The sequence below is a fragment of the Oncorhynchus nerka genome, linkage group LG4, assembly GCF_034236695.1.
Source record: "Oncorhynchus nerka isolate Pitt River linkage group LG4, Oner_Uvic_2.0, whole genome shotgun sequence".
Classification (NCBI taxonomy): domain Eukaryota; kingdom Metazoa; phylum Chordata; class Actinopteri; order Salmoniformes; family Salmonidae; genus Oncorhynchus; species Oncorhynchus nerka.
In genome coordinates this window covers 4,426,317-4,452,966 of record NC_088399.1, presented here as the reverse complement: position 1 = coordinate 4,452,966, position 26,650 = coordinate 4,426,317, and the positions used below count along the sequence as shown (strand labels likewise).

General features: G+C 55.4%; 1 protein-coding gene across 1 annotated transcript in view; it reads left to right on the top strand.

The window, feature by feature from the left end:
• Positions 1-15,955, top strand: part of LOC135571348 (uncharacterized) — a 39,229-nt gene extending 23,274 nt beyond the window's left edge. Inside the window, exons 4-43 of the mRNA XM_065017123.1 lie at positions 229-811; positions 1,175-1,332; positions 1,386-1,564; positions 1,654-1,843; positions 2,258-2,322; positions 2,864-3,139; positions 3,229-3,480; positions 3,567-3,692; positions 3,826-4,062; positions 4,149-4,389; positions 4,462-4,547; positions 4,637-4,715; positions 4,817-5,259; positions 5,441-5,579; positions 5,849-6,167; positions 6,396-6,578; positions 6,700-7,031; positions 7,085-7,331; positions 7,409-7,499; positions 7,541-7,739; positions 8,430-8,976; positions 9,174-9,253; positions 9,403-9,637; positions 9,847-9,932; positions 10,016-10,406; positions 10,491-10,591; positions 10,707-11,065; positions 11,307-11,445; positions 11,546-11,675; positions 11,814-11,878; positions 12,075-12,553; positions 12,772-12,886; positions 13,144-13,437; positions 13,527-13,701; positions 13,763-14,001; positions 14,229-14,304; positions 14,414-14,695; positions 14,842-14,906; positions 15,079-15,264; positions 15,385-15,955. Coding sequence (XP_064873195.1) covers positions 229-811; positions 1,175-1,332; positions 1,386-1,564; positions 1,654-1,843; positions 2,258-2,322; positions 2,864-3,139; positions 3,229-3,480; positions 3,567-3,692; positions 3,826-4,062; positions 4,149-4,389; positions 4,462-4,547; positions 4,637-4,715; positions 4,817-5,259; positions 5,441-5,579; positions 5,849-6,167; positions 6,396-6,578; positions 6,700-7,031; positions 7,085-7,331; positions 7,409-7,499; positions 7,541-7,739; positions 8,430-8,976; positions 9,174-9,253; positions 9,403-9,637; positions 9,847-9,932; positions 10,016-10,406; positions 10,491-10,591; positions 10,707-11,065; positions 11,307-11,445; positions 11,546-11,675; positions 11,814-11,878; positions 12,075-12,553; positions 12,772-12,886; positions 13,144-13,437; positions 13,527-13,701; positions 13,763-14,001; positions 14,229-14,304; positions 14,414-14,695; positions 14,842-14,906; positions 15,079-15,264; positions 15,385-15,955 — 9,040 coding nt within the window. The remainder of the gene's footprint in view (positions 1-228; positions 812-1,174; positions 1,333-1,385; positions 1,565-1,653; positions 1,844-2,257; positions 2,323-2,863; positions 3,140-3,228; positions 3,481-3,566; positions 3,693-3,825; positions 4,063-4,148; positions 4,390-4,461; positions 4,548-4,636; positions 4,716-4,816; positions 5,260-5,440; positions 5,580-5,848; positions 6,168-6,395; positions 6,579-6,699; positions 7,032-7,084; positions 7,332-7,408; positions 7,500-7,540; positions 7,740-8,429; positions 8,977-9,173; positions 9,254-9,402; positions 9,638-9,846; positions 9,933-10,015; positions 10,407-10,490; positions 10,592-10,706; positions 11,066-11,306; positions 11,446-11,545; positions 11,676-11,813; positions 11,879-12,074; positions 12,554-12,771; positions 12,887-13,143; positions 13,438-13,526; positions 13,702-13,762; positions 14,002-14,228; positions 14,305-14,413; positions 14,696-14,841; positions 14,907-15,078; positions 15,265-15,384) is intronic.
• The last annotated feature ends 10,695 nt before the right edge of the window (positions 15,956-26,650 follow it).

Sequence of the window (26,650 nt, the reverse complement as noted above, 5' to 3'; positions counted from 1 at the left end):
CTCCCCTGTCAGCTCTCCTGATAGCTCTCCTGTCAGCTCCCCTGTCAGCTCTCCTGTCAGCTCCCATGTCAGCTCTCCTGATAGCTCCCCTGTCAGCTCCCCTGTCAGCTCCCCTGATAGCTCTCCTGTCAGCTCCCCTGTCAGCTCTCCTGTCAGCTCCCATGTCAGCTCTCCTGATAGCTCCCCTGTCAGCTCCCCTGTCAGCTCCCCTGATAGCTCCCCGTCCAGCTCCCCTGTCAGCTCCCCTGATAGCTCCCCTGTCAGCTCCCCTGTCAGCTCCCCTGTCAGCTCCGATGTCAGCTCTCCTGATAGCTCCCCCGATAGCTTCCCTGTCAGCTCCCCTGATAGCTCTCCTGTCAGCTCCCCTGTCAGCTCCCCTGTCAGCTCCCCTGTCAGCTCCGATGTCAGCTCCCCTGTCAGCTCTCCTGATAGCTCCCCCGATAGCTTCCCTGTCAGCTCCCCTGATAGCTCCCCTGTCAGCTCCACGGTCAGCTCCCCTGATAGCTCCCTTGTCAGCTCCCCTGTCAGCTCCCCCGATAGCTCCACTGATAGCTCCCCTGTCAGCTCCCCTGATAGCTCTTCTGTTAGCTCCAATGATAGCTCCCCTGTCAGCTCCCCTGATATCTCTCCTGTCAGCTCCCCTGATAGCTGCCCTGTCAGCTCCCCTGATAGCTCCCCTGTCAGCTCCCCGGTCAGCTCCCCTGATAGCTCCCCTGTCAGCTCCCCGGTCAGCTCCCTTGTCAGCTCCCCTGTCAGCTCCCCTGTCAGCTCCCCTGTCAGCTCTCCTGTCAGCTCCCCTGTCAGCTCTCCTGTCAGCTCCCATGTCAGCTCTCCTGATAGCTCCCCTGTCAGTTCCCCTGTCAGCTCCCCTGATAGCTCTCCTGTCAGCTCCCCCGATAGCTCCCCTGTCAGCTCCCCTGATAGCTCTCCTGTCAGCTCCCCTGTCAGCTCTCCTGTCAGCTCCCATGTCAGCTCTCCTGATAGCTCCCCTGTCAGTTCCCTTGTCAGCTCCCCTGTCAGCTCCCCTGATAGCTCCCCTGTCAGCTCCCCTGTCAGATCCCCTGATAGCTCCCCTGTCAGCTCCCCTGTCAGCTCTCCTGATAGCTCCCCTGTCAGCTCCCTGGTCGCTCCCCTGTCAGCTCCCTGTCAGCTCCCCTGTCAGCTCCCCTGTCAGCTCCCTGTCAGCTCCCCTGATCAGCTCCCTGTCAGCTCCCCTGTCAGCTCTCCTGATAGCTCCCTGTCAGTTCCCCTGTCAGCTCCTGATAGCTCTCCTGTCAGCTCCCCTGATAGCTCCCTGATAGCTCTCCTGTCAGCTCCCCTGTCAGCTCTCCTGTCAGCTCCCATTTCAGCTCTCCTGATAGCTCCCCTGTCAGTTCCCTTGTCAGCTCCCCCTGTCAGCTCCCCTGTCAGCTCCCGGTCAGCTCCCTGATCTCCCTGTCAGCTCCCCTGTCAGCTCCCCTGATTGCTCCCCTGATCAGCTCCCTTGATCAGCTCCCTGTCAGCTCCCTGATAGCTCCCGATAGCTCCCCTGTCAGCTCCCCTGTCAGCTCCCTGTCAGCTCCCTGTCAGCTCCCCTGATAGCTCCCTGTCAGCTCCCCTGTCAGCTCCCCTGATCAGCTCCCCTGTCAGCTCCCTGTCAGCTCTCCCTGTCAGCTCCCTGTCAGCTCCCTGTCAGCTCTCCTGTCAGCTCCCTGTCAGCTCTCCTGTCAGCTCCCCATGTCAGCTCTCCTGATAGCTCCCTGTCAGTTCCCCTGTCAGCCCTGATAGCTCTGATAGCTCCCCTGATAGCTCCCCTGTCAGCTCCCCTGATCAGCTCTCCTGTCAGCTCCCCTGTCAGCTCCCTGTCAGCTCCCATGTCAGCTCTCCTGATAGCTCCCTGTCAGCTCCCTGTCCTGTCAGCTCCCCTGTCAGCTCCCTGATAGCTCCCCTGTCAGCTCCCTGTCAGCTCCCCTGATAGCTCCCCTGTCAGCTCCCCTGTCAGCTCTCCTGATAGCTCCCTGTCAGCTCCCCTGATCAGCTCCCTGATAGCTCCCCTGTCAGCTCCCGGTCAGCTCCCCCGATAGCTCCCTGTCAGCTCCCCTGTCAGCTCCCCGATAGCTCACTGATAGCTCCCTGTCAGCTCCCCTGATAGCTCTTCTGTCGGCTCCCTGATAGCTCTTCTGTCAGCTCCCTGATAGCTCTCCTGTCAGCTCCCTGATAGCTCCCCTGTCAGCTCCCTGATAGCTCTCCTGTCAGCTCCCTGATAGCTCCCTGTCAGCTCCCCTGATAGCTCTTCTGTCAGCTCCCCGGTCAGCTCCCTGTCAGCTCCCCTGATAGCTCCCTGTCAGCTCCCCTGATAGCTCCCTGTCAGCTCCCCTGATAGCTCCCCTGTCAGCTCCCGGTCAGCTCCCCTGATAGCTCCCTGTCAGCTCCCTGCTCCTGTCAGCTCCCCTGTCAGCTCCCCTGATCAGCTCCCCTGTCAGCTCCCTGTCAGCTCCCCCGTCAGCTGTCAGCTCCCCTGATAGCTCCCCTGTCAGCTCCCCTGTCAGCTCCCCTGTCAGCTCCCTGATAGCTCTCCTGTCCCCTGTCAGCTCCCCTGATAGCTCTCCTGTCAGCTCCCCTGTCAGCTCTCCTGATCAGCTCCCCTGTCAGCTCCCTTGCTCCCCTGTCAGCTCCCTTGTCAGCTCCCCTGTCAGCTCCCTGATAGCTCTCCTGTCAGCTCCCCTGTCAGCTCCCCTGATAGCTCCCTGTCAGCTCCCCTGTCAGCTCCCCTGATAGCTCCCCTGTCAGCTCCCTGTCAGCTCCCTGTCAGCTCCCTGATAGCTCCCCTGTCAGCTCCCTGATAGCTCCCCTGATCAGCTCCCCTGTCAGCTCCCCTGATCAGCTCCCCTGTCAGCTCCCTGTCAGCTCCCTGATCAGCTCTCCTGTCAGCTCCCTGTCAGCTCCCCGATAGCTCCACTGTCAGCTCCCCTGTCAGCTCCCTGTCAGCTCTCCATGTCAGCTCCTGATAGCTCCCTGTCAGCTCCCCTGTCAGCTCCCCTGATAGCTCCCCTGATCAGCTCTCCTGTCAGCTCTCCTGTCAGCTCCCTGTCAGCTCCCCTGATCAGCTCTCCTGTCAGCTCCCATGTCAGCTCTCCTGATAGCTCCCTGTCAGTTCCCTGTCAGCTCCCTGATCAGCTCCCCTGTCAGCTCCCCTGTCAGCTCCCCTGTCAGCTCTCCTGTCAGCTCCCCTGTCAGCTCTCCTGTCAGCTCCCATGTCAGCTCTCCTGATAGCTCCCTGTCAGTTCCCTGTCAGCTCCCCTGATAGCTCCCTGATAGCTCCCCTGATCAGCTCCCCTGTCAGCTCCCCTGATAGCTCTCCTGTCAGCTCCCTGTCAGCTCTCCTGTCAGCTCCCATGTCAGCTCTCCTGATAGCTCCCTGTCAGTTCCCTTGTCAGCTCCCTGTCAGCTCCCCTGATAGCTCCCCTGTCAGCTCCCTGTCAGCTCCCCTGATAGCTCCCTGTCAGCTCCCCTGATAGCTCCCTGTCAGCTCTCCTGTCAGCTCCCCGATAGCTCCCCTGTCAGCTCCCTGTCAGCTCCCTGATCAGCTCCCCGGTCAGCTCCCCTGTCAGCTCCCCTGTCAGCTCCCTGTCAGCTCCCCGATAGCTCCCCTGTCAGCTCCCCTGATAGCTCTCCTGTCAGCTCCCCTGTCAGCTCTCCTGTCAGCTCCCCTTGTCAGCTCTCCTGATAGCTCCCCTGTCAGTTCCCTTGTCAGCTCCCTGTCAGCTCCCTGATAGCTCCCCGTCAGCTCCCCTGTCAGATCCCCCGATAGCTCCCTGTCAGCTCCCCTGTCAGCTCTCCTGTCAGCTCCCCTGTCAGCTCTCCTGATAGCTCCCCTGTCAGCTCCCTGTCAGCTCCCTGATAGCTCCCTCCCTGTCAGCTCCCCTGTCAGCTCCCTGTCAGCTCCCCTGTCAGCTCCCTGTCAGCTCCCGATGCTCCAGATAGCTCCCTGTCAGCTCCCCTGTCAGCTCCTGTCAGCTCCCCTGATAGCTCCCCTGTCAGCTCCCCTGATAGCTCCCCTGTCAGCTCCCCTGTCAGCTCCCGGTCAGCTCCCTGTCAGCTCTCCTGTCAGCTCCCCCGATAGCTCCCTGTCAGCTCCCTGATAGCTCCCCTGTCAGCTCCCCTGTCAGCTCTTGATCAGCTCCTTGTCAGCTCCCTGTCAGCTCCCCTGTCAGCTCTCCTGATAGCTCCCTGTCAGCTCCCTGATAGCTCCCTGTCAGCTCCCCTGTCAGCTCCCCTGATCAGCTCCCCTGTCAGCTCCCCTGATAGCTCCCTGTCAGCTCCCCCCTGTCAGCTCCCCTGTCAGCTCTCCTGTCAGCTCCCCTGTCAGCTCCCGGTCAGCTCCCTGTCAGCTCTCCTGATAGCTCCCCTGTCAGCTCCCTGTCAGCTCCCATGTCAGCTCTCCTGATAGCTCCCCTGTCAGTTCCCCTGTCCTCCTGATAGCTCTCCTGTCAGCTCCCCGATAGCTGTCAGCTCCCCTGATCAGCTCTCCTGTCAGCTCCCCTGTCAGCTCTCCTGTCAGCTCCCATGTCAGCTCTCCTGATAGCTCCCCTGTCAGTTCCCTTGTCAGCTCCCCTGTCAGCTCCCCTGATAGCTCCCCTGTCAGCTCCCCTGTCAGCTCCCCTGATAGCTCTCCTGTCAGCTCCCCTGTCAGCTCTCCTGTCAGCTCCCATTTCAGCTCTCCTGATAGCTCCCCTGTCAGTTCCCTTGTCAGCTCCCCTGTCAGCTCCCCTGATAGCTCCCCTGTCAGCTCCCCTGTCAGATCCCCTGATAGCTCCCCTGTCAGCTCCCCTGTCAGATCCCCTGATAGCTCCCCTGTCAGCTCCCCTGTCAGCTCTCCTGATAGCTCCCCTGTCAGCTCCCCGGTCAGCTCCCTTGTCAGCTCCCCTGTCAGCTCCCCTGTCAGCTCCCCTGTCAGCTCTCCTGTCAGCTCCCCCGATAGCTCCCCTGTCAGCTCCCCTGATAGCTCTCCTGTCAGCTCCCCTGTCAGCTCTCCTGTCAGCTCCCATTTCAGCTCTCCTGATAGCTCCCCTGTCAGTTCCCTTGTCAGCTCCCCTGTCAGCTCCCCTGATAGCTCCCCTGTCAGCTCCCCTGTCAGATCCCCTGATAGCTCCCCTGTCAGCTCCCCTGTCAGCTCTCCTGATAGCTCCCCTGTCAGCTCTCCTGATCGCTCCCCCGATAGCTTCCCTGTCAGCTCCCCTGATAGCTCCCCTGTCAGCTCCACGGTCAGCTCCCCTGATAGCTCCCTTGTCAGCTCCCCTGTCAGCTCCCCCGATAGCTCCCCTGTCAGCTCCCCTGTCAGCTCTCCTGTCAGCTCCCCTGTCAGCTCTCCTGTCAGCTCCCATGTCAGCTCTCCTGATAGCTCCCCTGTCAGTTCCCCTGTCAGCTCCCCTGATAGCTCTCCTGTCAGCTCCCCCGATAGCTCCCCTGTCAGCTCCCCTGATAGCTCTCCTGTCAGCTCCCCTGTCAGCTCTCCTGTCAGCTCCCATTTCAGCTCTCCTGATAGCTCCCCTGTCAGTTCCCTTGTCAGCTCCCCTGTCAGCTCCCCTGATAGCTCCCCTGTCAGCTCCCCTGTCAGATCCCCTGATAGCTCCCCTGTCAGCTCCCCTGTCAGCTCCCCCGATAGCTCCCCTGATAGCTCCCCTGTCAGATCCCATGTCAGCTCCCCTGTCAGCTCCCCTGTCAGCTCCCCTGATAGCTGCCCTGTCAGCTCCCCGGTCAGCTCCCCTGATAGCTCCCCTGTCAGCTCCCCTGTCAGATCCCCTGATAGCTCCCCTGTCAGCTCCACGGTCAGCTCCCCTGATAGCTCCCTTGTCAGCTCCCCTGTCAGCTCCCCCGATAGCTCCACTGATAGCTCCCCTGTCAGCTCCCCTGATAGCTCTTCTGTCGGCTCCCCTGATAGCTCCCCTGATAGCTCTCCTGTCAGCTCCCCTGATAGCTCCCCGGTCAGCTCCCCTGATAGCTCTCCTGTCAGCTCCCCCGATAGCTCCCTTGTCAGCTCCCCTGATAGCTCCCCTGACAGCTCCCATGTCAGCTCTCCTGATAGCTCCCCTGTCAGCTCCCCGGTCAGCTCCATTGTCAGCTCCCCTGTCAGCTCCCCTGATAGCTCCCCTGTCAGCTCTCCTGTCAGCTCCCCTGTCAGCTCTCCTGTCAGCTCCCATGTCAGCTCTCCTGATAGCTCCCCTGTCAGTTCCCCTGTCAGCTCCCCTGATAGCTCCCCTGATAGCTCCCCTGTCAGCTCCCCTGATAGCTCTCCTGTCAGCTCCCCTGTCAGCTCTCCTGTCAGCTCCCATGTCAGCTCCCTGATAGCTCCTGTCAGTTCCTTGTCAGCTCCCCTGTCAGCTCCCTGATCAGCTCCCCGCTCAGCTCCCCGATAGCTCCTTGTCAGCTCCCCTGTCAGCTCCCTGATAGCTCCTGATAGCTCCCTTGTCAGCTCCCCCGATAGCTCCCTGATAGCTCCCTGTCAGCTCCTCCCTGATAGCTCCCTTGTCAGCTCTCCTGATAGCTCCCCTGTCAGTTCCCCTGTCAGCTCCCCTGATAGCTCCCCCGATAGCTCCCCTGTCAGCTCCCCTGATAGCTCTCCTGTCAGCTCCCCTGTCAGCTCTCCTGTCAGCTCCCATGTCAGCTCTCCTGATAGCTCCCCTGTCAGTTCCCTTGTCCTCCTGTCAGCTCCCCTGATAGCTCCCTGTCAGCTCCCCTGTCAGATCCCCTGATAGCTCCCCTGTCAGCTCCCCTGTCAGCTCTCCTGATAGCTCCCCTGTCAGCTCTCCTGATAGCTCCCCCGATAGCTTCCCTGTCAGCTCCCCTGATAGCTCCCCTGTCAGCTCCACGGTCAGCTCCCCTGATAGCTCCCTTGTCAGCTCCCCTGTCAGCTCCCCCGATAGCTCCACTGATAGCTCCCCTGTCAGCTCCCCTGATAGCTCTTCTGTCGGCTCCCCTGATAGCTCCCCTGATAGCTCCCCTGATAGCTCTCATGTCAGCTCCCCTCCCCGTCAGCTCCTGATAGCTCTCCTGTCAGCTCCCCCGATAGCTCCCTTGTCAGCTCCCCTGATAGCTCCCCTGTCAGCTCCCCGGTCAGCTCCCTTGTCAGCTCCCCTGTCAGCTCCCCTGTCAGCTCTCCTGTCAGCTCCCCTGTCAGCTCTCCTGTCAGCTCCCATGTCAGCTCTCCTGATAGCTCCCCTGTCAGTTCCCCTGTCAGCTCCCCTGATAGCTCTCCTGTCAGCTCCCCCGATAGCTCTTCTGTCGGCTCCCCTGATAGCTCCCCTGATAGCTCCCCTGATAGCTCTCATGTCAGCTCCCCTGATAGCTCCCCGGTCAGCTCCCCTGATAGCTCTCCTGTCAGCTCCCCCGATAGCTCCCTTGTCAGCTCCCCTGATAGCTCCCCTGTCAGCTCCCCGGTCAGCTCCCTTGTCAGCTCCCCTGTCAGCTCCCCTGTCAGCTCTCCTGTCAGCTCCCCTGTCAGCTCTCCTGTCAGCTCCCATGTCAGCTCTCCTGATAGCTCCCCTGTCAGTTCCCCTGTCAGCTCCCCTGATAGCTCTCCTGTCAGCTCCCCCGATAGCTCCCTTGTCAGCTCCCCTGATAGCTCCCCTGACAGCTCCCATGTCAGCTCTCCTGATAGCTCCCCTGTCAGCTCCCCGGTCAGCTCCATTGTCAGCTCCACTGTCAGCTCCCCTGATAGCTCCCCTGTCAGCTCTCCTGTCAGCTCCCCTGTCAGCTCTCCTGTCAGCTCCCATGTCAGCTCTCCTGATAGCTCCCCTGTCAGTTCCCCTGTCAGCTCCCCTGATAGCTCCCCACGATAGCTCCCCTGTCAGCTCCCCTGATAGCTCTCCTGTCAGCTCCCCTGTCAGCTCTCCTGTCAGCTCCCATGTCAGCTCTCCTGATAGCTCCCCTGTCAGTTCCCTTGTCAGCTCCCCTGTCAGCTCCCCTGATAGCTCCCCGCTCAGCTCCCCCGATAGCTCCCTTGTCAGCTCCCCTGTCAGCTCCCCTGATAGCTCCCCTGATAGCTCCCTTGTCAGCTCCCCCGATAGCTCCCCTGATAGCTCCCCTGTCAGCTCCCCTGATAGCTCCCCTGATAGCTCCCTTGTCAGCTCCCCCGATAGCTCCCTTGTCAGCTCCCCTGTCAGCTCCCCTGATAGCTCCCCTGATAGCTCCCCTGATAGCTCCCCTGTCAGCTCCCCTGATAGCTCCCCTGATAGCTCCCTTGTCAGCTCTCCTGATAGCTCCCCTGTCAGTTCCCCTGTCAGCTCCCCTGATAGCTCCCCTGTCAGCTCCCCTGATAGCTCTCCTGTCAGCTCCCCTGTCAGCTCTCCTGTCAGCTCCCATGTCAGCTCTCCTGATAGCTCCCCTGTCAGTTCCCTTGTCAGCTCCCCTGTCAGCTCCCCTGATAGCTCCCCTGTCAGCTCCCCTGTCAGATCCCCTGATAGCTCCCCTGTCAGCTCCCCTGTCAGCTCTCCTGATAGCTCCCCTGTCAGCTCTCCTGATAGCTCCCCCGATAGCTTCCCTGTCAGCTCCCCTGATAGCTCCCCTGTCAGCTCCACGGTCAGCTCCCCTGATAGCTCCCTTGTCAGCTCCCCTGTCAGCTCCCCCGATAGCTCCACTGATAGCTCCCCTGTCAGCTCCCCTGATAGCTCTTCTGTCGGCTCCCCTGATAGCTCCCCTGATAGCTCCCCTGATAGCTCTCATGTCAGATCCCCTGATAGCTCCCCGGTCAGCTCCCCTGATAGCTCTCCTGTCAGCTCCCCCGATAGCTCCCTTGTCAGCTCCCCTGATAGCTCCCCTGTCAGCTCCCCGGTCAGCTCCCTTGTCAGCTCCCCTGTCAGCTCCCCTGTCAGCTCTCCTGTCAGCTCCCCTGTCAGCTCTCCTTTCAGCTCCCATGTCAGCTCTCCTGATAGCTCCCATGTCAGTTCCCCTGTCAGCTCCCCTGATAGCTCTCCTGTCAGCTCCCCCGATAGCTCCCCTGTCAGCTCCCCTGATAGCTCTCCTGTCAGCTCCCCTGTCAGCTCTCATGTCAGCTCCCCTGATAGCTCCCTTGTCAGCTCCCCTGTCAGCTCCCCCGATAGCTCCCCTGATAGCTCCCCTGTCAGCTCCCATGTCAGCTCCCCTGTCAGCTCCCCCGATAGCTCCCCTGATAGCTCCCCTGTCAGCTCCCCTGTCAGCTCCCCGGGTCAGCTCCCTTGTCAGCTTCCCTGTCAGCTCCCCTGATAGCTCTCCTGTCAGCTCCCCCGATAGCTCCCCTGTCAGCTCCCCTGATAGCTCTCCTGTCAGCTCCCCTGTCAGCTCTCCTGTCAGCTCCCATGTCAGCTCTCCTGATAGCTCCCCTGTCAGTTCCCTTGTCAGCTCCCCTGTCAGCTCCCCTGATAGCTCCCCTGTCAGCTCCCCTGTCAGATCCCCTGATAGCTCCCCTGTCAGCTCCCCTGTCAGCTCTCCTGATAGCTCCCCTGTCAGCTCTCCTGATATCTCCCCTGTCAGCTCCACGGTCAGCTCCACGGTCAGCTCCCCTGATAGCTCCCTTGTCAGCTCCCCTGTCAGCTCCACTGATAGCTCTTCTGTCGGCTCCCCTGATAGCTCCCCTGATAGCTCCCCTGATAGCTCTCCTGTCAGCTCCCCTGATAGCTCCCCGGTCAGCTCCCCTGATAGCTCTCCTGTCAGCTCCCCCGATAGCTCCCTTGTCAGCTCCCCTGATAGCTCCCCTGTCAGCTCCCCTGATAGCTCCCTTGTCAGCTCCCCTGATAGCTCCCCTGTCAGGTCCCCGGTCAGCTCCCCCAATAGCTCCCTTGTCAGCTCCCCTGATAGCTCCCCTGATAGCTCCCTTGTCAGCTCCCCTGTCAGCTCCCCGATAGCTCCCTGATAGCTCCCTGTCAGCTCCCATGTCAGCTCCCTGTCAGCTCCCCTGATAGCTCCCCTGTCAGCTCCCGGTCAGCTCCCCTGTAGCTCCCTTGTCAGCTCCCCGATAGCTCCCGATAGCTCCCTGTCAGCTCCCCGATAGCTCCCTTGTCAGCTCCCCTGATAGCTCCCTTGTCAGCTCTCCTGATAGCTCCCCTGTCAGCTCTCCTGATAGCTCCCCCGATAGCTTCACTGTCAGCTCCCCTGATAGCTCCCTTGTCAGCTCCCCTGTCAGCTCCCCCGATAGCTCCACTGATAGCTCCCCGGTCAGCTCCCCCGATAGCTCCCTTGTCAGCTCCCCTGTCAGCTCCCCTGATAGCTCCCCTGATAGCTCCCTTGTCAGCTCCCCGGTCAGCTCCCCCGATAACTCCCCTGATAGCTCCCCTGTCAGCTCCCATGTCAGCTCCCCTGTCAGCTCCCCTGATAGCTGCCCTGTCAGCTCCCCTGATAGCTCCCCTGTCAGCTCCCCGGTCAGCTCCCTTGTCAGCTCTCCTGTCAGCTCCCATGTCAGCTCTCCTGATAGCTCCCCTGTCAGTTCTGTCAGCTCCCTGATAGCTCTCCTGTCAGCTCCCCGATAGCTCCCCTGTCAGCTCCCTGATAGCTCTCCTGTCAGCTCCCCTGTCAGCTCTCCTGTCAGCTCCCATGTCAGCTCTCCTGATAGCTCCCCTGTCAGTTCCCTTGTCAGCTCCCTGTCAGCTCCCTGATAGCTCCCTGTCAGCTCCCCTGTCAGATCCCCTGATAGCTCCCTGTCAGCTCCCTGTCAGCTGATAGCTCCCTGTCAGCTCTCCTGATATCTCCCCTGTCAGCTCCACGGTCAGCTCCCCTGATAGCTCCCTTGTCAGCTCCCCTGTCAGCTCCACTGATAGCTCTTCTGTCGGCTCCCCTGATAGCTCCCCTGATAGCTCCCCTGATAGCTCCCTTGTCAGCTCCCCGGTCAGCTCCCCCGATAACTCCCCTGATAGCTCCCCTGTCAGCTCCCATGTCAGCTCCCCTGTCAGCTCCCCTGATAGCTGCCCTGTCAGCTCCCCTGATAGCTCCCCTGTCAGCTCCCCGGTCAGCTCCCTTGTCAGCTCTCCTGTCAGCTCCCATGTCAGCTCTCCTGATAGCTCCCCTGTCAGTTCCCCTGTCAGCTCCCCTGATAGCTCTCCTGTCAGCTCCCCCGATAGCTCCCCTGTCAGCTCCCCTGATAGCTCTCCTGTCAGCTCCCCTGTCAGCTCTCCTGTCAGCTCCCATGTCAGCTCTCCTGATAGCTCCCCTGTCAGTTCCCTTGTCAGCTCCCCTGTCAGCTCCCCTGATAGCTCCCCTGTCAGCTCCCCTGTCAGATCCCCTGATAGCTCCCCTGTCAGCTCCCCTGTCAGCTCTCCTGATAGCTCCCCTGTCAGCTCTCCTGATATCTCCCCTGTCAGCTCCACGGTCAGCTCCCCTGATAGCTCCCTTGTCAGCTCCCCTGTCAGCTCCACTGATAGCTCTTCTGTCGGCTCCCCTGATAGCTCCCCTGATAGCTCCCCTGATAGCTCTCCTGTCAGCTCCCCTGATAGCTCCCCGGTCAGCTCCCCTGATAGCTCTCCTGTCAGCTCCCCCGATAGCTCCCTTGTCAGCTCCCCTGATAGCTCCCTTGTCAGCTCCCCTGATAGCTCCCTGATAGCTCCCTGATAGCTCCCTTGTCAGCTCCCTGTCAGCTCCCCGATAGCTCCCTGATAGCTCCTGTCAGCTCCCATGTCAGCTCCCCTGTCAGCTCCCTGTCAGCTCCCCTGATAGCTCCCTGTCAGCTCCCGGTCAGCTCCCGATAGCTCCCAGCTCCCCGATAGCTCCCCTGATAGCTCCCCTGTCAGCTCCCCGATAGCTCCCTTGTCAGCTCCCCGATAGCTCCCTGATAGCTCTCCTGTCAGCTCCCCTGTCAGCTCCCCCGATAGCTCCCTTGTCAGCTCCCCGATAGCTCCCTGATAGCTCCCCTGTCAGCTCCCCTGATAGCTCCCTTGTCAGCTCCCCCGATAGCTCCCCTGATAGCTCCCCTGTCAGCTCCCCTGTCAGCTCCCCTGTCAGCTCCCCTGTCAGCTCCCCTGTCAGATCCCCTGTCAGCTCCCCTGTCAGCTCCCCTGAAGCTCCCCTGATAGCTCCCCTGTCAGCTCCCCGGTCAGCTCCCCTGATAGCTCCCCTGTCAGCTCCCCTGTCAGATCCCCTGATAGCTCCCCTGTCAGCTCCCCTGTCAGCTCTCCTGATAGCTCCCCTGTCAGCTCTCCTGATAGCTCCCCCGATAGCTTCACTGTCAGCTCCCCTGATAGCTCCCCTGTCAGCTCCACGGTCAGCTCCCCTGATAGCTCCCTTGTCAGCTCCCCTGTCAGCTCCCCCGATAGCTCCACTGATAGCTCCCCTGTCAGCTCCCCTGATAGCTCTTCTGTCGGCTCCCCTGATAGCTCCCCTGATAGCTCTCCTGTCAGCTCCCCTGATAGCTCCCCGGTCAGCTCCCCTGATAGCTCTCCTGTCAGCTCCCCCGATAGCTCCCTTGTCAGCTCCCCTGATAGCTCCCCTGACAGCTCCCATGTCAGCTCTCCTGATAGCTCCACTGTCAGCTCCCCGGTCAGCTCCCTTGTCAGCTCCCCTGTCAGCTCCCCTGATAGCTCCCCTGTCAGCTCTCCTGTCAGCTCCCCTGTCAGCTCTCCTGTCAGCTTCCATGTCAGCTCTCCTGATAGCTCCCCTGTCAGTTCCCCTGTCAGCTCCCCTGATAGCTCCCCACGATAGCTCCCCTGTCAGCTCCCCTGATAGCTCTCCTGTCAGCTCCCCTGATAGCTCTCCTGTCAGCTCCCCTGTCAGCTCTCCTGTCAGCTCCCATGTCAGCTCTCCTGATAGCTCCCCTGTCAGTTCCCTTGTCAGCTCCCCTGTCAGCTCCCCTGATAGCTCCCCGCTCAGCTCCCCGGTCAGCTCCCCCGATAGCTCCCTTGTCAGCTCCCCTGTCAGATCCCCTGATAGCTCCCCTGATAGCTCCCTTGTCAGCTCCCCCGATAGCTCCCCTGATAGCTCCCCTGTCAGCTCCCCTGTCAGCTCCCATGTCAGCTCTCCTGATAGCTCCCCTGTCAGTTCCCCTGTCAGCTCCCCTGATAGCTCCCCCGATAGCTCCCCTGTCAGCTCCCCTGATAGCTCTCCTGTCAGCTCCCCTGTCAGCTCTCCTGTCAGCTCCCATGTCAGCTCTCCTGATAGCTCCCCTGTCAGTTCCCTTGTCAGCTCCCCTGTCAGCTCCCCTGTCAGATCCCCTGATAGCTCCCCTGTCAGCTCCCCTGTCAGCTCTCCTGATAGCTCCCCTGTCAGCTCTCCTGATAGCTCCCCCGATAGCTTCCCTGTCAGCTCCCCTGATAGCTCCCTGTCAGCTCCACGGTCAGCTCCCCTGATAGCTCCCTTGTCAGCTCCCCTGTCAGCTCCCCCGATAGCTCCACTGATAGCTCCCCTGTCAGCTCCCCGGTCAGCTCCCTTGTCAGCTCCCCTGTCAGCTCCCCTGTCAGCTCCCCTGTCAGCTCTCCTGTCAGCTCCCCTGTCAGCTCTCCTGTCAGCTCCCATGTCAGCTCTCCTGATAGCTCCCCTGTCAGTTCCCCTGTCAGCTCCCCTGATAGCTCTCCTGTCAGCTCCCCCGATAGCTCCCCTGTCAGCTCTCCTGATAGCTCCCCTGTCAGCTCTCCTGATAGCTCCCCCGATAGCTTCCCTGTCAGCTCCCCTGATAGCTCCCCTGTCAGCTCCACGGTCAGCTCCCCTGATAGCTCCCTTGTCAGCTCCCCTGTCAGCTCCCCCGATAGCTCCACTGATAGCTCCCCGGTCAGTTCCCCTGATAGCTCTTCTGTCTCCCCCTGATAGCTCGTCATAGCTCCCCTGATAGCTCCCTGTCAGCTCCCTGATCTCCCCGGTCAGCTCCCCTGATAGCTCTCCTGTCAGCTCCCCCGATAGCTCCCTTGTCAGCTCCTCTGATAGCTCCCCTGTCAGCTCCCCTGATAGCTCCCTTGTCAGCTCCCCTGATAGCTCCCCTGTCAGCTCCCCGGTCAGCTCCCCCGATAGCTCCCTTGTCAGCTCCCCTGTCAGCTCCCCTGATAGCTCCCTGATAGCTCCTTGTCAGCTCCTGTCAGCTCCCCGATAGCTCCCCGATAGCTCCCTGTCAGCTCCCATGTCAGCTCCCTGTCAGCTCCTGATAGCTGCCCTGTCAGCTCCCCTGATAGCTCCCCTGTCAGTTCCCCTGTCAGCTCCCCTGATAGCTCTCCTGTCAGCTCCCCCGATAGCTCCCCTGTCAGCTCCCCTGATAGCTCTCCTGTCAGCTCCCCTGTCAGCTCTCCTGTCAGCTCCCATGTCAGCTCTCCTGATAGCTCCCCTGTCAGTTCCCTTGTCAGCTCCCCTGTCAGCTCCCCTGATAGCTCCTGTCAGCTCCCTGTCAGATCCCTGATAGCTCCCCTGTCAGCTCCCCTGTCAGCTCTCCTGATAGCTCCCCTGTCAGCTCTCCTGATATCTCCCGATAGCTTCCCTGTCAGCTCCCTGATAGCTCCCTGTCAGCTCCACGGTCAGCTCCCCTGATAGCTCCCTTGTCAGCTCCCCTGTCAGCTCCCCCGATAGCTCCACTGATAGCTCTTCTGTCGGCTCCCCTGATAGCTCCCCTGATAGCTCCCCTGATAGCTCTCCTGTCAGCTCCCCTTATAGCTCCCCGGTCAGCACCCCTGATAGCTCTCCTGTCAGCTCCCCCGATAGCTCCCTTGTCAGCTCCCCTGATAGCTCCCCTGTCAGCTCCCCTGATAGCTCCCTTGTCAGCTCCCCTGATAGCTCCCCTGTCAGCTCCCCGGTCAGCTCCCCCGATAGCTCCCTTGTCAGCTCCCCCGATAGCTCCCCCGATAGCTCCCCTGTCAGCTCCCCCGATAGCTCCCTTGTCAGCTCCCCCGATAGCTCCCCTGATAGCTCCTGTCAGCTCCCCGATAGCTCCTTGTCAGCTCCCCGATAGCTCCCCTGATAGCTCCCCTGTCAGCTCCCCCGATAGCTCCCTTGTCAGCTCCCCCGATAGCTCCCCTGATAGCTCCCCTGTCAGCTCCCCTGTCAGCTCCCCTGTCAGCTCCCCTGTCAGCTCCCCTGTCAGATCCCCTGTCAGCTCCCCTGTCAGCTCCCCTGTCAGCTCCCCTGAAGCTCCCCTGTCAGCTCTCCTGTCAGCTCCCCTGTCAGCTCTCCTGATAGCTCCCCTGTCAGCTCTCCTGATAGCTCCCGTCAGCTCCCCTGTCAGCTCCCCTGTCAGATCCCGTCAGCTCTCCTGATAGCTCCCGTCAGCTCCCCTGTCGGCTCCCCTGTCAGATCCCCTGTCAGCTCCCCTGTCAGCTCTCCTGATAGCTCCCCTGTCAGCTCCGATGTCAGGTCTCCTGATAGCTCCCCCGATAGCTTCCCTGTCAGCTCCCCTGATAGCTCTCCTGTCAGCTCCCCTGATAGCTCCCCTGTCAGCTCCCCTGTCAGCTCTCCTGATAGCTCCCCTGTCAGATCTCCTGTCAGCTCCCCTGTCAGCTCCCCTGTCAGCTCCCCTGATAGCTCCCCGGTCAGCTCCCTGGTCAGATCCCCTGTCAGCTCCCCTGATAGCTCCCTTGTCAGCTCCCCTGTCAGCTCCCCCGATAGCTCCCTTGTCAGCTCTCCTGTCAGCGCCCCTGATAGCTCCCCCGCCAGCTCTCCTGATAGCTCCCCTGATAGCTCCCCTGATAGCTCTCCTGTCAGCTCCCCTGACAGCTCCCCTGATAGCTCCCCTGTCAGCTCCCCTGTCAGCTCCCCTGATAGCTCCCTTGTCAGCTCCCCTGTCAGCTCCCCCGATAGCTCCCCAGATAGCTCACCCGATAGCTCCCTTGTCAGCTCCCCTGTCAGCTCCCCCGATAGCTCCCCTGTCAGCTCCCGGGTCAGCTCCCCTGATAGCTCCCTTGTCAGATCCCCTGTCAGCTCCCCGGTCAGCTCCCCTGATAGCTCCCCTGTCAGCTCTCCTTATAGCTCCCCTGTCAGCTCTCCTTATAGCTCCCCTGTCAGCTCCCCTGATAGTTCCCCTGATAGCTCCCGTCAGCTCTCCTGATAGCTCCCCTGTCACCTCTACTTAAAGCTCCCCTGTCACCTCTCCTGTCAGCTCTCCTTATAGCTCCCCTGTCAGCTCCCCTGTCAGCTCCCCTGTCAGCTCTCCTTATAGCTCCCCTGTCAGCTCCCCTGATAGCTCCCCTGTCAGCTCCCCTGTCAGCTCCCCTGTCAGCTCCCCCGTCAGCTCCCCCGACTGAACACACGAAACAAAATATCAAAGCGAATGGAATAAACGAAACAGTTCTGTCAGACAGAAAACAACCACCCGCAAATCATAGTGGCTACCTAAGTATGGTTCTCAATCAGAGACAACGATTGACAGCTGCCTCTGATTGGGAACCATACCAGGCCAAATGTAGAAATACAAAACATAGAACAAAAACATAGAATGCCCACCCCAACTCACGCCCTGACCAAACTAAAACAGAGACATAAAAAGGAACTAAGGTCAGGACGTGACACCCATCCACCAAACTACCAGGTGTGAAACAGGGAAGACACTCAGGGGGTGTGGCATAGAGCAGACCTAACCCACTCTATTAAATTAGTCAAAACAGGATAATTTTACATCTGGCTAGATATTAATAAGGAAATTATCTCAACAGAGAAAAATGTCCTCCTCTATATCCCCCCAAGATAATCCCCATACTTTAACGAAGACAGCTTCTCCATCCTAGGGGGGAGATCAACCATGTGTCACTGTGATAGTGAAGGTATAAACCTGGCAGTAGAAACAGTACATTTGACCTCTCAGTGTAATGTACTTCAGGCGCAGGAAGCAGAAGGTACAGAACAATGTTTTATTCCGGCACAGAGAAAGATGATCACGCCAATACCGAGCACACATACTGTACAAGACCGGCTCAAAACCAGGACCCAACCAGTCCGGAGGCAAAACAAAGGGAAACGCAATACCACAAACATACACAGAGGAAAAATAAGCCCGCACAAAGAGCAGGCGGGCCTTACCGGCTTAAATAGCCCAGCTAAAAACCTAAACAAGAAACAGGTGTAACCAATAAGACAAAACCAACAGAAAAGGGATAAGGGATCGGTGGCAGCTAGTAGACCGGTGACGATGACCGCCGAGCGCCACCCGAACAGGAAGAGGAGCCACCTTCAGTGGGAGTCCTGACACTCAGCTACCCTATCAAATCTAAAAAAAAATCAAGAGGACAGCCTGAGAAAATTCAAAACAGTGACAAATGGTTTGATGAAGAATGCAAAAACCTAAAACAGAATTTGAGAAACCCATCCAACTAAGACCCAGAGAACCTGAGTCTACTCCTTCACTATGGTGAATCACTAAAACAATACAGAAATACACTACGGAAAAAGAAGGAACAGCACGTCAGAAATCAGCTCAATGTAATTGAAGAATCCATAGACTAACCACTTCTGGGAAAATTGGAAAACACTAAACAAACAACAACACGAAGAGTTATCTATCCAAAGCGGAGATGTATTGATCAAACATTTCTCACATTTTTGGGGCTCAGCAAAAATATGATCAAATACAAATCTTAGAATCAACTATTAAAGACCACCAGAACCCGCTGGATTCTCCAATTAAATTGGATGAACTACAGGACAAAATAAAAACCCTCAACCCCAAAACGCCTATGGTGTTGATGGTATCCTTAATGAAATGATAAAATATACAGACCACAAATTCCAAATTGGCTATACTAAAACTCTTTAACATCATCCTCCATCATCAGCTCTGACATCTTTCCCAATATTTGGAACCAAGGACTGATCACCCCACAAAAGTGGAGACAAATGTGACCCCAGTAACTGGGATATGCATCAACAGTCCTCTGCATTGTCATTAACAGCAGACTAGTTCATTTCCTCAGTGAAAACAATGTACTGAGCAAAGGTGAAATGGATTTTTTACCAAATGACTGTACGATAGACCACGTATTCACCCTGCACACCCTAATTGACAAACAAACCAAAACAAAGACAAAGTCTTCTCATGCTTTGTTTATAAAAAAGAAGCTTGACTCAATTTGGCACGAGGGCTTGCTATACAAATTGATGGAAAGTGGTGTTGGGGGTAAAACATTCAACATTATAAACTCCATGTACACAAACAACAAGTGTGCGGTTAAAATAGGCAAAAAAACACATTTCTTCCCACAGGGTCGTGGGGTGAGACAGGGATGCAGCTTAAGCCCCACCCTCTTCAACACATATATAAACGAATTGGCGCGGGCACTAGAACAGTCTGCAGCACCCCGGCCTCACCCTACTAGAATCTGAAGTCAAATGTCTACAGTTTGCTGATGATCTGGTGCTTCTGTCCCCAACCAAGGAGGGCCTACAGCAGCACCTAGATCTTCTGCACAGATTCTGTCAGACCTGGAACCTGTCAGACCAGGGTCCTGACAGTAAATCTCAGTAGGACAAAAATAATGGTGTTAAAAAAAGAGTCTGTGAACGATATGAGAGACGAGGCAAGAAGGGCCTTCTATGGAACATCAAAATCAACATACCAATTAGGATCTGGCAAAAAAATACTTGAATCAGTTACAGTTATAGAACCCATTGCCCTTCATGGTTGTGAGGTCTGAGGTCCACTCACCCAGTTATAGAACACATTGCCCTTCATGGTTGTGAGGTCTGAGGTCCACTCACCCAGTTATAGAACCCATTGCCCTTCATGGTTGTGAGGTCTGAGGTCCACTCACCCAGTTATAGAACCCATTGCCCTTCATGGTTGTGAGGTCTGAGGTCCACTCACCCAGTTATAGAACCCATTGCCCTTCATGGTTGTGAGGTCTGAGGTCCACTCACCCAGTTATAGAACACATTGCCCTTCATGGTTGTGAGGTCTGAGGTCCACTCACCCAGTTATAGAACCCATTGCCCTTCATGGTTGTGAGGTCTGAGGTCCACTCACCCAGTTATAGAACCCATTGCCCTTCATGGTTGTGAGGTCTGAGGTCCACTCACCCAGTTATAGAACCCATTGCCCTTCATGGTTGTGAGGTCTGAGGTCCACTCACCCAGTTATAGAACCCATTGCCCTTCATGGTTGTGAGGTCTGAGGTCCACTCACCCAGTTATAGAACCCATTGCCCTTCATGGTTGTGAGGTCTGAGGTCCACTCACCCAGTTATAGAACCCATTGCCCTTCATGGTTGTGAGGTCTGAGGTCCACTCACCCAGTTATAGAACACATTGCCCTTCATGGTTGTGAGGTCTGAGGTCCACTCACCCAGTTATAGAACCCATTGCCCTTCATGGTTGTGAGGTCTGAGGTCCACTCACCCAGTTATAGAACCCATTGCCCTTCATGGTTGTGAGGTCTGAGGTCCACTCACCCAGTTATAGAACCCATTGCCCTTCATGGTTGTGAGGTCTGAGGTCCACTCACCCAGTTATAGAACCCATTGCCCTTCATGGTTGTGAGGTCTGAGGTCCACTCACCCAGTTATAGAACCCATTGCCCTTCATGGTTGTGAGGTCTGAGGTCCACTCACCCAGTTATAGAACCCATTGCCCTTCATGGTTGTGAGGTCTGAGGTCCAATCACCCAGTTATAGAACCCATTGCCCTTCATGGTTGTGAGGTCTGAGGTCCACTCACCCAGTTATAGAACACATTGCCCTTCATGGTTGTGAGGTCTGAGGTCCACTCACCCAGTTATAGAACCCATTGCCCTTCATGGTTGTGAGGTCTGAGGTCCACTCACCCAGTTATAGAACCCATTGCCCTTCATGGTTGTGAGGTCTGAGGTCCACTCACCCAGTTATAGAACCCATTGCCCTTCATGGTTGTGAGGTCTGAGGTCCACTCACCCAGTTATAGAACCCATTGCCCTTCATGGTTGTGAGGTCTGAGGTCCACTCACCCAGTTATAGAACCCATTGCCCTTCATGGTTGTGAGGTCTGAGGTCCACTCACCCAGTTATAGAACACATTGCCCTTCATGGTTGTGAGGTCTGAGGTCCACTCACCCAGTTATAGAACCCATTGCCCTTCATGGTTGTGAGGTCTGAGGTCCACTCACCCAGTTATAGAACCCATTGCCCTTCATGGTTGTGAGGTCTGAGGTCCACTCACCCAGTTATAGAACCCATTGCCCTTCATGGTTGTGAGGTCTGAGGTCCACTCACCCAGTTATAGAACACATTGCCCTTCATGGTTGTGAGGTCTGAGGTCCACTCACCCAGTTATAGAACCCATTGCCCTTCATGGTTGTGAGGTCTGAGGTCCACTCACCCAGTTATAGAACACATTGCCCTTCATGGTTGTGAGGTCTGAGGTCCACTCACCCAGTTATAGAACCCATTGCCCTTCATGGTTGTGAGGTCTGAGGTCCACTCACCCAGTTATAGAACCCATTGCCCTTCATGGTTGTGAGGTCTGAGGTCCACTCACCCAGTTATAGAACCCATTGCCCTTCATGGTTGTGAGGTCTGAGGTCCACTCACCCAGTTATAGAACCCATTGCCCTTCATGGTTGTGAGGTCTGAGGTCCACTCACCCAGTTATAGAACCCATTGCCCTTCATGGTTGTGAGGTCTGAGGTCCACTCACCCAGTTATAGAACCCATTGCCCTTCATGGTTGTGAGGTCTGAGGTCCACTCACCCAGTTATAGAACCCATTGCCCTTCATGGTTGTGAGGTCTGAGGTCCACTCACCCAGTTATAGAACACATTGCCCTTCATGGTTGTGAGGTCTGAGGTCCACTCACCCAGTTATAGAACCCATTGCCCTTCATGGTTGTGAGGTCTGAGGTCCACTCACCCAGTTATAGAACCCATTGCCCTTCATGGTTGTGAGGTCTGAGGTCCACTCACCCAGTTATAGAACCCATTGCCCTTCATGGTTGTGAGGTCTGAGGTCCACTCACCCAGTTATAGAACCCATTGCCCTTCATGGTTGTGAGGTCTGAGGTCCACTCACCCAGTTATAGAACACATTGCCCTTCATGGTTGTGAGGTCTGAGGTCCACTCACCCAGTTATAGAACCCATTGCCCTTCATGGTTGTGAGGTCTGAGGTCCACTCACCCAGTTATAGAACCCATTGCCCTTCATGGTTGTGAGGTCTGGGGTCCACTCACCCAGTTATAGAACCCATTGCCCTTCATGGTTGTGAGGTCTGAGGTCCACTCACCCAGTTATAGAACACATTGCCCTTCATGGTTGTGAGGTCTGAGGTCCACTCACCCAGTTATAGAACCCATTGCCCTTCATGGTTGTGAGGTCTGAGGTCCACTCACCCAGTTATAGAACACATTGCCCTTCATGGTTGTGAGGTCTGAGGTCCACTCACCCAGTTATAGAACACATTGCCCTTCATGGTTGTGAGGTCTGAGGTCCACTCACCCAGTTATAGAACCCATTGCCCTTCATGGTTGTGAGGTCTGAGGTCCACTCATCCAGTTATAGAACCCATTGCCCTTCATGGTTGTGAGGTCTGAGGTCCACTCACCCAGTTATAGAACCCATTGCCCTTCATGGTTGTGAGGTCTGAGGTCCACTCACCCAGTTATAGAACCCATTGCCCTTCATGGTTGTGAGGTCTGAGGTCCACTCACCCAGTTATAGAACCCATTGCCCTTCATGGTTGTGAGGTCTGAGGTCCACTCACCCAGTTATAGAACCCATTGCCCTTCATGGTTGTGAGGTCTGAGGTCCACTCACCCAGTTATAGAACCCATTGCCCTTCATGGTTGTGAGGTCTGAGGTCCACTCACCCAGTTATAGAACCCATTGCCCTTCATGGTTGTGAGGTCTGAGGTCCACTCACCCAGTTATAGAACCCATTGCCCTTCATGGTTGTGAGGTCTGAGGTCCACTCACCCAGTTATAGAACCCATTGCCCTTCATGGTTGTGAGGTCTGAGGTCCACTCACCCAGTTATAGAACCCATTGCCCTTCATGGTTGTGAGGTCTGAGGTCCACTCACCCAGTTATAGAACCCATTGCCCTTCATGGTTGTGAGGTCTGAGGTCCACTCACCCAGTTATAGAACCCATTGCCCTTCATGGTTGTGAGGTCTGAGGTCCACTCACCCAGTTATAGAACCCATTGCCCTTCATGGTTGTGAGGTCTGAGGTCCACTCACCCAGTTATAGAACCCATTGCCCTTCATGGTTGTGAGGTCTGAGGTCCGCTCACCAACCAAGAATTCACTCAATTGGACAAACACCAAATTGAGACTGCATGCAGAATTCCACCAACAAATTCTGTGTGTGAATATTTATTCTTTGAGGCAATGAGTTCTATGAGTGTCCTGCTGCCCTGTGACCAATGTGAGTGCCTGTGAATGCCAATGTGGGTATGACTGTAATGTGACTGCCTTGGGTGTGTGTGTGTGTGTGTGTGTGTGTGTGTGTGTGTGTGTGTGTGTGTGTGTGTGTGTGGTACAAACATTAGTGAGTATGCTACAAACCATCTCTGCTGTGTGAGAGCAGACCAGTTAGAACACAGCAGAACAGTTAGAACAGGGCAGAGCAGTTAGAACACAGCAGAGCAGTTAGAACAGAGCAGTTAGAACACAGCAGATCAGATAGAACACAGCAGAGCATTAGAAACACAGCAGAGCAGTTAGAACAGAGCAGTTAGAACACAGCAGATCAGATAGAACACAGCAGAGCATTAGAAACACAGCAGAGCAGTTAGAACAGAGCAGTTAGAACACAGCAGATCAGATAGAACACAGCAGAGCATTAGAAACACAGCAGAGCAGTTAGAACAGAGCAGTTAGAACACAGCAGAGCAGATAGAACACAGCAGAACACAGTTTGAACACAGCAGACCAGTTTGAACACAGCAGAGCAGTCTGAGGCTATATATAGGGTGTAACGGTACAGAGTCAATGTGGAGGCTATATACAGGGTGTTACGGTACAGAGTCAATGTGGAGGCTATATACAGGGTGTTACGGTACAGAGTCAATGTGGAGACTATATACAGGGTGTTACGGTACAGAGTCAATGTGGAGGCTATATACAGGGTGTTACGGTACAGAGTCAATGTGGAGGCTATATACAGGGTGTTACAGTACAGAGTCTATGTGGAGGCTATATACAGGGGGCACCGGTACAGAGTCAATGTGGAGGCTATATACAGGGTGTTACGGTACAGAGTCAATGTGGAGGCTATATACAGGGGGTACCGGTACAGAGTCAATGTGGAGGCTATATACAGGGTACCGGTACAAAGTCAATGTGGAGGCTATATACAGGGTACCGGTACAGAGTCAATGTGGAGGCTATATACAGGGGTACCGGTACAGAGTCAATGTGGAGGCTACATACAGGGGTACCGGTACAGAGTCAATGTGGAGGCTATATACAGGGTGTTACGGTACAGAGTCAATGTGGAGGCTATATACAGGGTGTTACGGTACAGAGTCAATGTGGAGGCTATATACAGGGTGTTACAGTACAGAGTCTATGTGGAGGCTATATACAGGGGGCACCGGTACAGAGTCAATGTGGAGGCTATATACAGGGTGTTACGGTACAGAGTCAATGTGGAGGCTATATACAGGGTGTTACGGTACAGAGTCAATGTGGAGACTATATACAGGGTGTTACGGTACAGAGTCAATGTGGAGACTATATACAGGGTGTTACGGTACAGAGTCAATGTGGAGACTATATACAGGGTGTTACGGTACAGAGTCAATGTGGAGACTATATACAGGGTGTTACGGGACAGAGTCAATGTGGAGACTATATACAGGGTGTTACGGTACAGAGTCAATGTGGAGGCTATATACAGGGTGTTACGGTACAGAGTCAATGTGGAGGCTATATACAGGGTGTTACGGTACAGAGTCAATGTGGAGACTATATACAGGGTGTTACGGTACAGAGTCAATGTGGAGACTATATACAGGGTGTTACGGTACAGAGTCAATGTGGAGACTATATACAGGGGGTACCGGTACAGAGTCAATGTGGAGGCTATATACAGGGTGTTACGGTACAGAGTCAATGTGGAGGCTATATACAGGGTGTTACGGTACAGAGTCAATGTGGAGACTATATACAGGGTGTTACGGTACAGAGTCAATGTGGAGGCTATATACAGGGTGTTACGGTACAGAGTCAATGTGGAGGCTATATACAGGGTGTTACAGTACAGAGTCTATGTGGAGGCTATATACAGGGGGCACCGGTACAGAGTCAATGTGGAGGCTATATACAGGGTGTTACGGTACAGAGTCAATGTGGAGGCTATATACAGGGGGTACCGGTACAGAGTCAATGTGGAGGCTATATACAGGGGGTACCGGTACAAAGTCAATGTGGAGGCTATATACAGGGGGTACCGGTACAGAGTCAATGTGGAGGCTATATACAGGGGGTACCGGTACAGAGTCAATGTGGAGGCTACATACAGGGGGTACCGGTACAGAGTCAATGTGGAGGCTATATACAGGGTGTTACGGTACAGAGTCAATGTGGAGGCTATATACAGGGTGTTACGGTACAGAGTCAATGTGGAGGCTATATACAGGGTGTTACAGTACAGAGTCTATGTGGAGGCTATATACAGGGGGCAACTGTTACGGTACAGAGTCAATGTGGAGGCTATATACAGGGTGTTACGGTACAGAGTCAATGTGGAGGCTATATACAGGGTGTTACGGTACAGAGTCAATGTGGAGACTATATACAGGGTGTTACGGTACAGAGTCAATGTGGAGACTATATACAGGGTGTTACGGTACAGAGTCAATGTGGAGACTATATACAGGGTGTTACGGTACAGAGTCAATGTGGAGACTATATACAGGGTGTTACGGACAGAGTCAATGTGGAGACTATATACAGGGTGTTACGGTACAGAGTCAATGTGGAGACTATATACAGGGGGTTGCGGTACAGAGTCAATGTGGAGGCTATATACAGGGTGTTACGGTACAGAGTCAATGTGGAGACTATATACAGGGTGTTACGGTACAGAGTCAATGTGGAGGCTATATACAGGGTATTACGGTACAGAGTCAATGTGGAGGCTATATACAGGGTGTTACGGTACAGAGTCAATGTGGAGGCTATATACAGGGTGTTACGGTACAGAGTCAATGTGGAGACTATATACAGGGTGTTACGGTACAGAGTCAATGTGGAGGCTATATACAGGGTGTTACGGTACAGAGTCAATGTGGAGACTATATACAGGGTGTTACGGGACAGAGTCAATGTGGAGACTATATACAGGGTGTTACGGTACAGAGTCAATGTGGAGGCTATATACAGGGTGTTACGGTACAGAGTCAATGTGGAGGCTATATACAGGGTGTTACGGTACAGAGTCAATGTGGAGACTATATACAGGGTGTTACCGGTACAGAGTCAATGTGGAGGCTATATACAGGGTGTTACGGTACAGAGTCAATGTGGAGGCTATATACAGGGTGTTACGGTACAGAGTCAATGTGGAGACTATATACAGGGTTTTACAGTACAGAGTCAATGTGGAGACTATATACAGGGTGTTACGGTACAGAGTCAATGTGGAGACTATATACAGGGGGTACCGGTACAGAGTCAATGTGGAGGCTATATACAGGGTGTTACGGTACAGAGTCAATGTGGAGACTATATACAGGGTGTTACGGTACAGAGTCAATGTGGAGGCTATATACAGGGTATTACGGTACAGAGTCAATGTGGAGGCTATATACAGGGTGTTACGGTACAGAGTCAATGTGGAGGCTATATACAGGGTGTTACGGTACAGAGTCAATGTGGAGACTATATACAGGGTGTTACGGTACAGAGTCAATGTGGAGACTATATACAGGGTGTTACGGGACAGAGTCAATGTGGAGACTATATACAGGGTGTTACGGTACAGAGTCAATGTGGAGGCTATATACAGGGTGTTACGGTACAGAGTCAATGTGGAGGCTATATACAGGGTGTTACGGTACAGAGTCAATGTGGAGACTATATACAGGGTGTTACGGTACAGAGTCAATGTGGAGACTATATACAGGGTGTTACGGTACAGAGTCAATGTGGAGACTATATACAGGGGGTACCGGTACAGAGTCAATGTGGAGGCTATATACAGGGGTACCGGTACAGTGTCAATGTGGAGGCTATATACAGGGGTACCGGTACAAAGTCAATGTGGAGGCTATATACAGGGGTTACGGTACAGAGTCAATGTGGAGCTATATACAGGGTGTTACGGTACAGAGTCAATGTGGAGGCTATATACAGGGGTACCGGTACAGAGTCAATGTGGAGGCTATATACAGGGGTTACCGGTACAGAGTCAATGTGGAGGCTATATACAGGGTGTTACGGTACAGAGTCAATGTGGAGGCTATATACAGGGTGTTACGGTACAGAGTCAATGTGGAGGCTATATACAGGGTGTTACGGTACAGAGTCAATGTGGAGGCTATATACAGGGTGTTACGGTACAGAGTCAATGTGGAGGCTATATGCAGGGTGTTACCGGTACAGAGTCAATGTGGAGGCTATATACAGGGTATTACGGTACAGAGTCAATGTGGAGGCTATATACAGGGTGTTACGGTACAGAGTCAATGTGGAGGCTATATACAGGGTGTTACAGTACAGAGTCTATGTGGAGGCTATATACAGGGGGCACCGGTACAGAGTCAATGTGGAGGCTATATACAGGGTGTTACGGTACAGAGTCAATGTGGAGGCTATATACAGGGTGTTACGGTACAGAGT